General features: G+C 48.6%; 1 protein-coding gene across 1 annotated transcript in view; it reads right to left on the bottom strand.

The window, feature by feature from the left end:
- Nucleotides 1–15,059, bottom strand: part of IGFBP7 (insulin like growth factor binding protein 7) — a 39,506-nt gene that overhangs the window by 1,102 nt on the left and 23,345 nt on the right. The window contains exons 2-4 of the mRNA XM_059722213.1: nt 5,610–5,719; nt 2,642–2,758; nt 676–802 (exon numbers count right to left, since the gene is read on the bottom strand). Coding sequence (XP_059578196.1) covers nt 676–802; nt 2,642–2,758; nt 5,610–5,719 — 354 coding nt within the window. The remainder of the gene's footprint in view (nt 1–675; nt 803–2,641; nt 2,759–5,609; nt 5,720–15,059) is intronic.

Genomic DNA, 15,059 nt, shown 5'->3' with positions numbered 1-15,059 from the left:
GAAAAAAACCCAAAACTATAGGTCTTCTCTGATAGCATGCTAACTGGAGAACCACTGGAATTAGTTAGAAAAAGCCCAAAATTAAGCTATTGGGGGAGGGAATGTATTTTTAGTTGCGTTCTAAATCTTTCTTTCCAATACCTAATGTATTCCTCTCCCCGCTCCACTCTCGCTTATCTTAAAGATTCAACCCCACTGCAGCCTCTAGTATAAGAGCTTAAACAATTAAGATCTGCAAAAAGTCCTATATGGAAACTGGGCAAGGCCGGATTTGATGTTCCTGCTATTTGTAATACTAAATTCCTGCAGAAAACATAAATGCAGCCTTTTCAGTGTCTTTTCACTTTGTAAAGGGACTAAACCCACTTGGAAAATGCTCTGCCCCTTCGGGTGAAATGCATGTCAGCACTGAGAAAATGGTGGTGCACTTTTGAACTAAAACACACAGAAGTTGTTTAAGTTCAAAAGTGCACTGCTGCTATTTTCTACACGCTGATGTGCATTTTGCTATTTATACAACTGCATATAATGCAGTGCAATGTGCACCAGCTCGGGTGCGGAGCAAACCTGAGTCTGCTCTGAAGTGGCAGATCTCCAGTGTGTTGCAGGACAAAAAAAGTGTAGAAATACCCAATAAGAACAAAAAGAAATGCTGCACCTTCAAACAACACCCACCTTTTGTTATAGGTATTTCATGTAGGGCATCAGCAACAGTGATTTTTGCAGAGGCTGTAGCTTCTCCCTTTGAGTTTGATGCATGACACTCATATTCCCCAGCATCTTCTTTACTCAAAGGAGAGATCTGTCAAAACAATCAGAATACATTCTTTGTTTAGCTTGGACTTTTCATGTTAATGCATCATTGTTGGACTGTGTAATAGCATTAAACTATATGTTAAGCAGACCTAATGGGAATGGTATTATGAATACTTGAGTGATAACTGACCTCTACCAGTCAAGAAGCACATATCAAGAATATTCAACAGTATGGAAAAAAGCTCATGCTTGCAGAGTAGTACAGTTTTAAGTTCTGCATAACAATGACTTTTAATGTAAAAAACACATTTGCTATTAGCAAGCAGTACAGACAACACTGATTTATCCCAGCTGAGCCAAAACTGGCCGGATTTAAGTGAGCAGTAGGTTGTCTTAACTTAGCTTGGATCCAAACACCCTGTACACTGACAGGATTCTGTTTAGCACCTGTCTTGGAGTGCATCCAATCTAGTCCTGGCCTCATTCCCTCCCATGAGGGCTTTTACAACATGTCAGTAAGAAGTTGCTTTATCCTGGCTAGCCAGACATTAGTATTTGCCTGGTTTCAGAATGTGTTAAAACCTTCCATTACTGAGGGAGGCAGAAAGCACATTTGTTCTAATGCTCCTTTCCATAAAAGTGTATTGTCAGTCTGCTGGCACCTCTCCAAAGTCTCTATCTGTTTTGGCATGCAGTGCCCTTGAGCTGCATTCCCTAGTCCACACCTCATTCTGCAGCTTGAAGCAATCACTTGGTGTGGTCTGTTACTGACAAAAATCATCTACGTGAAAGTCAAAATGGATCTTCTTGCCTGATGTGTTGTAACCTCCTCTCCTCTGATCTCTCTGCTGCTTTCTTCTTGTCTCTACAGATGACTAAATTTTTTGTGTACTCCCACTTAAGAAACAAGGGCAAGGATTTCTTTAAATCTTAATGACTAAATGTTTGGGGATGGTTCTTGAAAGATTACATTTCTTGAAGGTGCACACCAGAGGAAGAGAGTGGAGACCCTCTGCAACACCCAGGACAGATGTCTTGCATGGTTGCATGGGATGTTCCTGCCTTCAGTGAGAGGTTGGACTGGATGACTTCCTGCAGTGCCTGCCAGCCCTCTTTCTTCTAATTCTAGGAGTCCTGAGTTTTTGAGCTGGGGGACACTGAACTAATCGGACATAAAGGTCTCTGGTCCCTTCCTCTGAAGTTAACTTTCACTAACAATTCCAAGTTCTTGGTGGAGAGCATCTCTCCAGGTCATGTAGGGCTCAGTTCTAGGAGGCACTTTCTTAAGAGCTGTATGCTGGTCTGGCTGGGGAGAATGAACCAGCAGGAGAGATGCAAAGTGGAAATGCTGCTTTTGAGGCCTAGCTACTTCTAACACCTTTGCAATAGCCTCCTCATAAGGTGGGACAGCATGGTCCCGATCTCAAAAGATCTTTTCCTGTGTGTCCTCTTGTCTTCTAAGGACACCTTGTCCCCATGGCTGACAAGCTCCTACTGAGATACCAGCTGGACTGGGCTCTACCTGCTGACTGCAGTATTCTTTGGATGATGCAGGAGGAGTTGTCTCCCATGTAAGTGTGGGTTTCTCACAGCTTGGGCTTTGTATGCACCTGGTTATCCTCTGCATTATTCTTCCACAGACTTTGTGCAGGTGTATACAACTGCAGGAAACACATAGTAGCTGAGGACTAGGCCTTGACGCAGGCATTTAATCCTGTAAAATGCAGGACTTCGACTGCTTTCACTTCAAGTTCACAGAGCTCACTTTTTTTCCAACTTCAGGAAAACTACTGAGTTTGCCTCCATTTTGATTTTTCAGTCTTATTTCTCAAGCCTTTCCTCTGTGTTGCCAGAAGCGTATGTTCATCTCTGCACAAGTACTCACCAGCACCCAGCCAGTCACTTCATGCTTTTCAGGCCCACCACGGGTCTGGATAGCCAAGTTCTCACGGTCCCCAGGCAGGAGCTCCATCCGCTGGACACCGTATTGTCCCTGTATTATCTGGGGCAGCAGAAGATAATGATAGCAGCTTGGTCAGAGGGTTGTTTTCAGGACTGTAGTCATAAAGATTTAATCTACCCATGCAAGTTCTACCACTGCCTTGTCTACAGTCTGGACATGGTTCTACTGATATATAGATACAGGGTATCCTTTTTCCCCTACCAGACTATCTGCCCCTTGTTGAGCACCTTCACCCTGATAAAACTGCCTCCACACTGAGGAGAGGTACTGATTTCTTTCTCCTGGAAGGGATAGAGCAGTACAACTCTCCTGAGTGGACCAGGCTAAGGGTGAGATTTCCCATGGCATTCAACAGTGATCCCAGCCTTTCCCTCCTGAGGTAAAACTCCCATAAACTCCTATGGGAAGACTCAGTTTACTGCTGAGTACTTTGAAAAAGAATCCTACTCCGGAGGCTTGAGGCAGTGCCAGGGGCAGAGGGGAAAGGTCTCCCCAGGGCTCCCACAGCTGTTGCTGCTCAGAGTGCAGTAGTGTTTCCTATTCCAAAGGCAAGAGGCAGGTTTTTCCATTCAGGACAGCTCCCACTGCCCTTATTGGTGGTTTAGCGGGAAAGTGGGGACAGACTGTTCTCCATGGGAGCTGCCCTAGGTACTGAGCCCTCTGGGAAATGTAACCACCTGCCTCTGAAACAGCAGAAGACTTGCAGCGCACAAGCTGTTCCAAGAGCAGGGCCCAGGCCTGGTGACATTCCCAACAAGAGGGCTGTGTGGGGGAGGGCAAGGAGCAGGAGAGTAAAACCCAGCTGTTTGGGCTTCTGCTGCATTCAAAAAGTGGTCTCTGAGTAGGCAAGGGAAGGGCTTCCTTGACAAAGACTAATGTGGCATTTTTCTAGGCAGGGGTACAGCCCAGCCACACACTGAAGCAATTAATGGAGTTGTAAAACAAGGAATAAACCACAAAGTTATTCTACAAAAAAAAAAGTAATAATTCTGTGGCCATTCCTATCATGCCATTAATTGAATGTGTGGCCAGGTGCAGCCCTCTGGCTGGGTGCTGTCAATTGATCTGGGCTCTTAGCTGCTGGGATACTCCATGTGCTCCTGCAGCTGGAAGCCCAGCTCAGCTGATGGGACTCCCAGCCATGGAAGCACATGGTGCACCCCCAGAGCTGGGAGCCCCATCAGCTGAGGGGACTCCCAGCTATGGGAGCTTGCTACTTGCCAGTGCAGGGATCGTGATCCTGGATGCCCCCTGCACCAGCAGTAAGGCATGATAGGATCTGATGCTCAATCCCACAATCAGGCCTTCTGCCAGGCACATGTAGCATGGCAGGAAGTGTGAATGTATGAATTGTGCATCAGGTTTCAGCATGCCTTTACCTACATGCCTAGCAGGGGTCTTACAAGAAGGTGCACATTGTGTCGGGGACCAAAAAGCCAAGGGCTTTTGTTACTAAATGTGGTCCATGCTCTTCCAGCCCTGAGAGGGGAAGATGACTGAAGATCTGCCCCATTAGTCAGATGCCCCATTAAGCTACTGGTGTTAAGCAGCTGCACAGCTGGTGTCTCTGGGGTTACATTGATAAATGCTATGACCATCATGATTATTTTGTTTACTGAAAACTGAGGCTTGAGTCTGTCCTTCCTGCATGTTGCTCCCAAGCTGGGCTCTGGGAATTGTCTGGGTGTACTGGTAGATGCGGGGGGACGGAACGGGACTCAGTTGCCTTCTGGGAAGCAATCAGTGTCACTTCTCCATGCCAGGCTGCAGTTGGTGACACTGGGGCTTTCAAGTTCCATGGAAGATCTGCCCAATAAAACACCCACAGGCTTAGTCATCTGAGGAACACCAGGGCTTTGTATGTCATGGGAAAATATCCCCATCTTGTCCAATCCCCAGGTTGTCTTAGAGGGATTGCTATGGTAAGCTACCTGTTTTCTTAGGCCTGTTTTGAATTTGCATAAAAGAGGGCAAACCCTCAGAGACCTCCACATACCCTTGGGCTTGAGAAACCTTGGGAAGCCCTGATGAGGCGCAGACAGTGGCACTGAAATGAACATCCACCCAAAGGCTGATGATGATCCCAGTACTGTCAAAGAGAACAGCCTCTCCCTGCTAAGGTACCAGGCTCCTCACAGGTACTACGGCTGGGTTCTCATGAAGGCTCTGCAGCTGAAGGTGCTTTTCTTATGAGCGTAAGAGCCACAAAAAAAAATCCCAGGACTTCAACACTCTTTAACTGCACAGCTCAGAAGCAGCACTAACATCTGCCTCCAAGCTACTAAGACAAAACAGAACAGTACATGACTACCGTGACTGTGACCTGTGTGGTCACATCCAGTGTTTCCAAAGCTACTTGCAGCCCAGAGGTTGAAACAAATAACCGAGGAACATTCTTTGGAGGCTCTGAATACCAGCCTGTCACGCTGTAAGCAGCCTAACGGCAGTTCTTTTATCAAAATAAACAACATAAAAAACGCTGGGGGGAAATCAGCTTTAGAAAAATTATTTATGCAGGAAAAATTAAACAAAGCCAGATGTTTTGGGGGCGGGAGGGGGAGGAAAAGAGATTTTTCTCAACCTGTGTTTGTGCTGGTAGAATGCACTCCTCCAAGGCATGCTTGTCAGAGGCAATGTTTGTTGCAAGATCTTCTCTTGCAAACTGCTGTTTCACAACCTGCCTCTGAATGCCTTATCTCTGCACGTGGACTGCTTGAGGGCCAAAGGGAACTGGCTTTGGTAACACAGCAGGTATGTTTCCCAGGCCAGGCCTCCTCACTCCAGGAGCTTATGGAACTCCTTCCTGTATTAGTGACTGGCTCTCTCTGTTCCTTGCCTCCCTGCCCCAAGGTGTCTAGAATATGTCACCATGGCATTAACTGTGCTCTACCTTATTCCAGATGAGCACCGGGGTTGGGATTCCCAGGACTTCACAGCTCAGGTAAATCTGCGCTCCAGTGACATTCCAGATATCCTTGGGGGGAGTCACAATGGAGGGTCCTGAAAGGAGAGAGCTGTTATATCCTCATGCTTGTTAGCACCTGGGAAACCGGTTGTTTCTAGGGAAAAAATGTTAGCCAAAACTTTGCAGATTTTTCTGGGAACAAGTGCAGGCATCATGCTTTCTTTGGGTTCTGGCAACTTGTCTTCACTCTAGCACCTCCACCCCATGCTCTGGAACAGGCATTTTGTCTTTGTTAGCAGAGTGACCTCTGTCAGGGACATGCCTCTTGCTATTTCTCTGGCTGAGCAAAAAGCCTAGGACCAGAGACGGGTAACTACAGACTGTGTCACAGTGCATGAGCAGGGAATGAATTCTGGTACTTCTGAGCAGGACCGTCCCTGTGGGGGGCAAATTGGGGCAACTGCCCCAGGCCCTGCGGTTTGGGGGGGCCCCCGTGGACCGGGGCAGAGCAGCAGAGGCACGGAGCTGGGTGGAGAAGCAGTTCTACATCCAGCCACTCGCCACCCCCCACGCCCTGCGGTGGCAGCTTCTTTGGATCTGGGGCCCATGGGATCGGAGCAGGGGCAGGGCCCCACATGGGCTGATTTGCCCCGGGGCCCAGACCCTGCTCGGGTCAGCTCTGCTTCTGAGTGCTCAACTATGCAACTTTCACCATGTTCCTTTCCTGTTTTGTATGTGTAACACTGCATACATATGTCTAATTCATCACTATGTTCCTCCGGTTTCACATTCACATACGATCATTGTTTTCGATGGAATTACAGCGCACGAGTGGATTGGGCGAGGGGGGAATTATGTGGATGCATCCCTTCTTTGATTCCTGCTCCACGCAAAGTATAAACCAACTGCCCCGTGCCAGCAGCAGTGGCATTTCTATTCACAGTGCTGAGAGAGTCAATTAACTTCACGGTTCATTATAACCTACCTGACTCCTGCTAAGGTCTCTATACTCCACAAGTATTAACAACCCTCTCTTTCCTTTTTAATGGCCCTGACATTCTTCTAATCAAGCTATCCTTTCTTCTGAAATGTTGCTGTCTGCTAGGTTTTCCTATTTCACAGCCCTTCAGACTGTTTTAGCTCTAGCTAAAAACATTAACTCAGGTGTGGTAATAACTGTCAGTGAAATATGGGGTGCACTGTCAAGATGCTTATGAAGGTTAGATTTTTTTAATGAATCTGAATAAGAGAGGCACATATCATTCTAATGACTACAGGATTAACAAAACAAAACCTTCTGATTATTTTTGCTTAATTATACTGAATATATAATGCAGCAAATTAATGCATGTTCCAATAAAGTGACATTTGTTTTTGCTTCAATCTTAAACTGAATAATACAGTCCTAGGCCCCTGGCATGTTAGTAAAGATTCTAGTTTGGTTTTTTTACTAGGAAAAAAAACGTGTGTTGTGTTATGTGCTGATGTACCACACCACCTGCAATTCCCTTTTCAAAATCCTAGGGATGTCCAAGTGCAATAAAGCTGTAGTAAATCTGACCCTTGTCTGTGGTGCTCTGGTTGTTTTGCAAAAAACTTTGCTTACAATCTGTAGCGTAACTGGGGGTGACTGGGGCAGCAGCCTCAGGGGCCACCTTTGTTGGGGGAGAAGGGTGCACGAAAATAGCTGTGACCACAATGGCAGCTGATTAAGCTGCTACTATTCATACCACAGCAGCCTGCACTGCCCCAGGAGCTGCATAGCTGCCACAGAGCTGCCCTGATACACCTCTTCTTGCCATCCTGCTGATTCCTAGAGGGTGCTGCCCTGCTCCCCTCTGTTCTGCAGGGTGCAATGTTTATGTGACCAGAGAGACCCCACAAACTCACTGAGTTCAGGAGGGCTAGATCAGCTGCAGTTGCAAGACAGCTGTGTTGAGACCCACCACCAGCTGGAGATCGTCTCTCTTGACTTCAAAGCAGCTGATCTGACTCACTGCAGCTGGACAGTTGGCTCATAGCTTCCTTGAGGCCAGATTTGACTCTTAGCTTTAGGATGGTAAATCTGGAGTGATGCTACTGATCTGGCTGCTGGGACTCTGGGCTTACAGTGATGTGATAGGGGCTCTGCGGCAGGCCAGTAGGGGGTGCTCCTGCGCCAACCCACCCAGCTCACTGTATCTGACCAAAACCAAGCTGCGGATGCCTCCCCAGGGGTGCCAACTTATGGCCAACCCTCTTCCTGGAGCACACCCACAAAGTTGGGGTAACTATTGCCACCACCCAAGCTCCGGTCTCTGTTGGGCCCTGTGCTGCTTGGGGTATACAGGCCCTGCAGACCTTGGGGTTGCTTAGCCCTATTAGGATATATCTGGGTGCTTCTTATAGCCAGAAGCATAGAAAGTAGCCTCCCTTAGTCTGCCGAGCAAAGGGCACAAAAAGGCCTACCTAATCCCCCTCAAGCATGTACAACAAGGCTTGCTATAATGGATGGCTTTATTGGGTAGAGAGGGTAGGCATGGGGAGGGGTATAAGTCAGAGTAATATCAAAAGAATACCATTAAGCAAATGGAAGTGGCTTGATAGCTTTTTGATACACTTCTAGAACACTTGATCCTAAGTTACTAGCTACATCTCGGGTAGGTTACTCACATTTTCATCTAGAGTCTAAAAGAGCTCCAGAGGCCATTTGCTTGTTCCCAAAGATGTCTGCTATGCTCCAAAACATGTCTGTGTTTCATTCCTCATGGAGGAGCTTTTTATACACCTGTTGTGACCTCATCACTAAGTTCCCACCAGAAGTAAAGCCACTGGCTGCTGACCAGTGTTTCCAAATGACATCAGACTGAGCAGGTGAGTTGACTAACCACATGACCTGCAAGGGCGGGAACCTGAGACCAGAGAAGCAGGTTCCCCCTCCCGGTGGAATTGTTATAGCCCAGCCAGTCACACAGGCAGGTAACACAGGGGGGGTTTGGGTTGTCTGCTTACCTCAGTGAGGCAGACTGGGGCCTGATTTCTCCACAGCCTCTGCTCTGCAATTGGAGGGGAAGAGGGAATTTGAGTCAGCACATTTAGAGATCACAGCTGGCTCTTCAGGTGTCTTTGGGCTCTTGCAAGACAATGTGTTCTCAGCTCTACAGGACCTGTGGCAGGTCAGAGCCCTGCTGCATCTGCTCTGCTGCTTTGGTCCAAACCAGTAAATGAGCAAGGGAGGAGGGGAGAGGCAGCAGTGTGCACTTCTGAGAGCAGACCAGGGGCGGAGGGCTGGCTTCCTGTGAGAGTTTGGCCCCCATGTTGGCAGCAGAAAAGTGCCCGGTTGGCTCTCAGTAGAAGCTGCTGGGTGCTTGAGCCCTCTGGAAAATGTTACCCTGGGCCTATCTGGGAGCCTGTGCGTGGGTCTTGAGCTGCTTTGAAAATCTGGCTTTCAGTGCTTACCCCCAGGCTTGGAAATGTCTTAGGCACAATCAGTGCCCAGAAATGGGAAGAATAGGTCTTTCTGTCTCATTCCCTTTTAGGAGGGACTGTGCTGTGAACCAGCTATTAGTATCTCAAAATAGAAAGTGAAATCCAAATGAATGTGTCATGTTCATTCCTGTTCACTGACAAGACTAACAGGCTCCATCTTGAGAGGATTTTTCTTTCTGTGCCTGGTAAGAGGCAGGCACAGCAATAAGAATGTCATGTTTATTTTCTTGAAATAAAATGTTGTTGTTCCTGGTAGGAAAGCAGGAGCCAGACTGGGACCAGTCGCCTGCTCCTGTCAGTGGCCAGTGCAAGATGCTCCTCAGGAGAAAGGGTTGTAGCTGGCAGCTGCAGACTGGCCTGTCCCCTGAGCTGCACCCATTTGCAGCAAGGGGACACACTAAAGCACTTGTGTGGGTTTTTCACATTTGCTTTTCTAGCCCTAGCTCCAGGTCTCATTATCTCTGGGATCCCATTCTTCCCCACTGATAGTGGATGCTGAACACATCAGGGATGCACACTGACTAAGAAGGAAGACACTTCTTCACTGTTTTTCCCCCTCTTAAATATCCAGGAGTCTGTCTGCATCTAGTGCCATCTGCCAGAGCCCCACAGAAGTCCATGACTGGTGATAGCTGCCCCTAGATGGCCCTTGTTTCAGTGGGGAGAAGTGGCAGAGTGGGGCTAGCCCATCCCTCCCAGGCCAGGCCAGGGTTGCTCTCTGCTCCTGTCTGGAACCATTTTAATGGTTCCAGAAATGAGACATCCTTGCTTCCCTTCAGAGATTCTTCTCCCATGCCAATGAGCTCAATTGTCTTCTGCGTCACACCCAGGCCTCTGGCTAAGTTTCTTTTCACCATCTTTCCATCTCTCTCTTACAGTGGATACAATGCTACCCTGTGGCAGAGGGATGGGCTGCGTGTGTCATGCACTGCTGGGATGATGCCCAAAGGATGGGGCCAGAAAGGGCTGTTGAAGTCATCACCAGACTGCCTGGAGTTCTCCTGCTCCAATGGCTTTGCTGGGTGCCAACACCCTTCAGCTGTTCTTTCTCCACAGTGGGTCTCTTGTCTTTCTCCTTCTCTTCCCACACTCTGGCCTCTCTCCTCCCCACCATAGGATCTGGCACAGATGTCCTTTATCCTCGGGACATGTTAATGGAATGGCCAAAGCAGAGGCCTGGAGATGAGGTGGGGCTGGGTGCTGTGTCCACATACATGTTTTGATTCTCTGAAGTGCAGGGATGAGGGGATGCAGGGAGTGCCTCAGGTTCTCTCTGTGCTGATCCACAGCAGGCTTCAGTCTGTTCTGGTCCTTGGTACAGAGCTTCTCTTCAAGCTGTCACAGCCTGTCCTTTCAGTCTGAATGTCCCTGCTACGATCCCCAGCACAGTGGCTTTCCAACATTAGTGTTAGCTGCCCCCACTCTGCTCTGGGATTCTTTTGTATCAACTCTGTGCAGAGATATATGCTCACAGAAGTTGCAGGGTAGGAAAGGGAGGACTGGACCTTTGGTTTACAACAGGAGTTACAGCAGGGTGGCATGTATGTATGTGCGCACTGACCTACCTAAATAACAGGTCACTGAGCTCCAGTGTTCGAACTCCCTTATAGTTAACATCAGTGGCAAGTGTTTGCCACCAGTAATCCCCAGGTGTCTCTGAGCAGCTCTAGAGAAACTGAACTGGATTTGCACCTTTTTCTCTGACTACAGACTGTCTCAAAAAAGAGATGCCTGTGAAAGTTGCCTTCTGAGCAAACACAGCAGTGACCCTAGACAGGACCAGTGACATGGCATGTGCTGTCTGGCCAGTCATTTCAGCAAGTGAAATGAGTATAATCTGCCTCACTTCAGCATGGTGTGGACCCCAAATTCAGCACCAGCATGGGAGGGGCATGCCTTTGTGACCTCATCTGTAGCTGTGCAACCGCTGGAATCGGTCTCTACAGAATGCCAAGTCTGCAGTGCATGCATGCATTCATGTGTATGCATACATGTGTGTGCATGCATACACACACACACACACACACACACACACACACACACACACACACAGCACAAGAGAGCAGAGGAGAATCAGGAGATGGCTTGCAGTAGCCCCTATTTGGGGGGGAAGAGTGCCCCCTCCCCCCAGCTTGCTGCTCAAAGGCTCTGCACTGCCCAAGAGCGGCTGAAAAAAATATTTGGGGCCCCCACAGACCTGACCTGCTGCACAGAGTGGACCCAGGGCAATGAGGTTGGAAAATCCTCCATGGGGTGGTATGTTCTGCTCCTGGTCAGAAAACGGCCATTTCCTATTGTTCTTTGGTCTCTCAAACAACAGGGCACCCAGCACGTCCCCTGAAGGACTCTCCTGCAGCAACTGGCTCTCATCACAATGGGAATTTTCCATCTGTGCTAAGTTTAGCATCTCTGGTCACCACCCTCTCGTGGTCATGGCCCCTGGTCACACACAGTTCTTGGCACTGCTCCCCTTTGGTACAAGGCTTGTTCTCAGAGAGAAGTGCTGGGCTTTTCACCATGGGTTTGGCTGTAACCAGAGAGGACCTGGCTTGCAGGAGCTCCCCTCCTCTGACCCAGAAGTGTCTAAGCAGCTCTTACCCCATGCATTTCCAAGTTCAGGGAGAGGACCTACTTGCAAGGCACAAATCTTCACTCTTGCCTGCCAGGTGACACTCCTGACCCCTTCCTCAGCAGAGCAATGGCCACTTCCCCTCCCTGCTCCTAGCCTTAAACCTCCTCCCACATTCCCTGGTGGGAGTCCAGCTCTTTGGCTCTGAGCAGGGCCAGATCCAGTGAGAGCTCTCTTGCACGGTCCTTGCCACTCCACAAAATACCAAATTAGTGTCCTGCCTCCCCACCCAGAGCCACGAGTAGGCAAGGCTTTTGGGATCAAAGTGTGTGCATGGAGCGGTGGGGGTGTTGCTATTTGGCTTTCAGAGCTCTTAGCTCTGATTCCCCACAGTGTTCCTCCAGCTGTACACCAGGGCAGTCACTGGTCTTACACCAGCCTAAAGTGGGAGTGCCACTGGGGTGAAAACGGTCTGGTCTTTCAGCTTCTTTGCAATCCCAGCACTGCCCTGGCTCATATTCAGGCCAACAGCCTGTTGGATTCTCATGTCCCAGACACTGCTCCTCATAGTTTGATCATAAGTCTTATGATATTTGGTGTTCCTCTTAAAGTGCCAGTTCCTAGGAATTACAGCGCCCATAAAAAAATTGAAGCAGGGACTTTCCTGAGGGGGGTGAAAAGCTTGCAAAGGTGAGTCCCTGACAAGTCAAAAACCCAAAGGCAAATACAAATGGCAAATGAAAATAATAAAGATCTCATGATTTTTAAGCCAGCATTATGATTTCACCAGGGCCCAACCTGTGATTTTCAAAGCTCGGGCATGGCAATATTGGTGGTTACATCAGTGTAACTCCATTGCTGACAGCCTAGCCAATCTAAGCTGACAAGGTGGTCAGCAAGTGGAGAACTCATACTGTGGTCAGGGAGTAGAAAAACAGACCCAAGGTCTTTGCAAACAGGAGGACCTGGAACCTGTTTCTCTCCCCTAGTGGGGGCAGAAGGCCAGTAGCTTGCAAGGAAGATCTTCCTGCCTTGCCTGCCCCTGTAGCATCCGCCTCCTTCAAGCCTGATGCTGGCAGACAGCCAAGTAGGACACCACACTCCTGCCTGTGATGATCACTTTGCAAGAAGGCCAGCATGGGCTTTTGATATCACTCTCTGGCAAAATGAGGGTGGGAGAGAATTCCAGTTTTAATCCTCCCCAGAGAAAAACATGATCCCCTTGACTATGTCCCATTCCTCCCATGGCCGCAGCACCCTGGGTAAAACAATCTTGATGGTGAAACCTAGGTGCTCAGCCCCAGCCCCGGCAGGCAGGTGCCCTCATCGCTTTGTTTTATATAATGGCGTTACGGCTGCGATGCAGAGTTTAGTCTACTAGGAAAGCCTGTGCTCAGGAGGCATCTGCCCTTGGCTAGGAAGCCTGGTTAGGGAATGGGATCTGTGCAGGTCACTGCCCTTTATCCTCAGTTACTCACTTCAGTCCTGAAGCTGGGAGTGGAGGGGGCATCCCCAGGAGACTCACAGATGGCGTGAGAAGCATCAGCCCTTCTGCACCAGAGAAATTTATACTTCCCAGGGTCTCTTGCTCCAAGAGCACTGCCAGCCCCAGGGACCCAGAACTTGGGAGTCAGATCCCTACCCCAAAAACTGAGGACTGGCCTGAAAATCCGTGTGTTCAAGACAGTGAGTCACACTGGGTCTGGCTTGATTTTTATCCAGCATAGGAAACCTTGAGGTAACCTTACTCCAATCTTGCACATGCGCACAAAGCACCACCTGCCACTTCATTGAGAGAAGGAGCTCTGCTGGCCTCTCTAGCCAGTTACCACCCATTTTGCATCCTGCTTCCACACACCTGCATCTCCTCTCCTTGCCTGCCCCCTTCCACAGCCATACCCTTTCCCCTCATAGCACCCTTCTCACTATCACGTCTCTTCCCCTTTTCCCCATTCCCTCGCATCCCTCTACCCCTTATGGATACCCCTTGTGTCCCTCCTTCCCTTCCCCTTCTTCTCCCCACATCTACTCCAGCCCCCTCCTTGATACAGCTGAAGTTATGATTTATCCCTTCATGTCACAATGGAGTTGGCAGTGAAGGTTCAATCCTGGGAAGACTTAGGTACACAAATCACTCTATTCTGGGAAGAAGCCCCACTGACATCAACATGACTATGGACTGGAGTCAAGTCACTCCAATACACAAGGCCTGGCAGGCTGTGGGCCCTGGACAACAGTGAGCACAACCCTGCCCTCACACTTAGTGAATGTCTGGATCCTAAGGCCACTCCCATGACAAAGAGTCATTCAAGCCGCTTGCTAACAATGCACAGCAATGCTTCAGAAACTCTAATTCCTGGGGCAGAGAAGACCCAGACCCTCCCTTTCTGACCTCATTGAAAGGATCCTGGTGATCTGCCTTGTGTGTTGTATACAAAAACGTGGGGTGTGTAAGAGCCATACAGAACGAATGACAGGTCTGGCTGCAGAGTGCAAGTTCAATGTAGAGAAGAGCACAGCACACCTCATTGTTGCCTTGTCTTGTCTGTTAAACGTGTCTACACACACATTAACACGCATTAGTTAATGCATATTAAATCTAGTACCTCCATTGTGAGATACTAGGAAAATACGCATTAGCAGACATGATTAAACAAGTCCGCTGGAGTGTGGTAATTACTGTGCTCCAGCAGCCTCTCGCATATTGTGTATCAGCGTCTCCACACTTAAAAAATGGTGATGGCGGTGCTTGAAATAAAGCTTGTCAAACAAACTTTAGTTCAAGAGCCCTCACCATCATTTTAAAGTGCGGGGACACTGATACACGAGACACTGTGGTGCTTTAATTAGTGGCTCTCAGAGTGGCTCTAGGTCATTGATCCTAGTCCTGTCACCTATGGCCACAGAGAAAACCCCATCTGCATCCTCTCTAATCATCCTTCATGTATTTGAAGGCTGGTATCAAATCCCACCTGTCTTCTCTTTGCTAAATAACATAACCCTAGCTTTTTCAGCCTTTCCTCATAAGTCTTGTTTCCCGGGCCTCTAATCATTTTTGTTGCTCTCCACAACAAAGTGCAGCGTGGCACCTAGAAAAGATTTCTTTCTAAAACCAGCACTGGATTTTTCATACTGCAGATAGCTTTGTTCCTTGTGGGGCTGGTAGTGAGGAGAGAAGAGCAGATGGCACTGGTGAGGTCATCTTTCCTGGGTGACACCTGGAGCTCAGCTTTCTCCAGAGCTACCTGCCTACGCTGTATTAGGGTGGAAGTAATAGATGGAAAACACTTAACAGGCCACCTAGCTCATCCCCCTGCTGAAGCAGGATATCTCTAGTGTGCTGGTTTTTAATAGCTCAAGAAGAGGTCCTTCCACTCACCCTGGGGGGAGTGCTTCCC

The sequence above is a fragment of the Alligator mississippiensis genome, chromosome 2, assembly GCF_030867095.1.
Source record: "Alligator mississippiensis isolate rAllMis1 chromosome 2, rAllMis1, whole genome shotgun sequence".
In the NCBI taxonomy this organism is placed as follows: Eukaryota; Metazoa; Chordata; order Crocodylia; family Alligatoridae; genus Alligator; species Alligator mississippiensis.
This window is presented reverse-complemented; position numbering and strand designations above follow the sequence as displayed.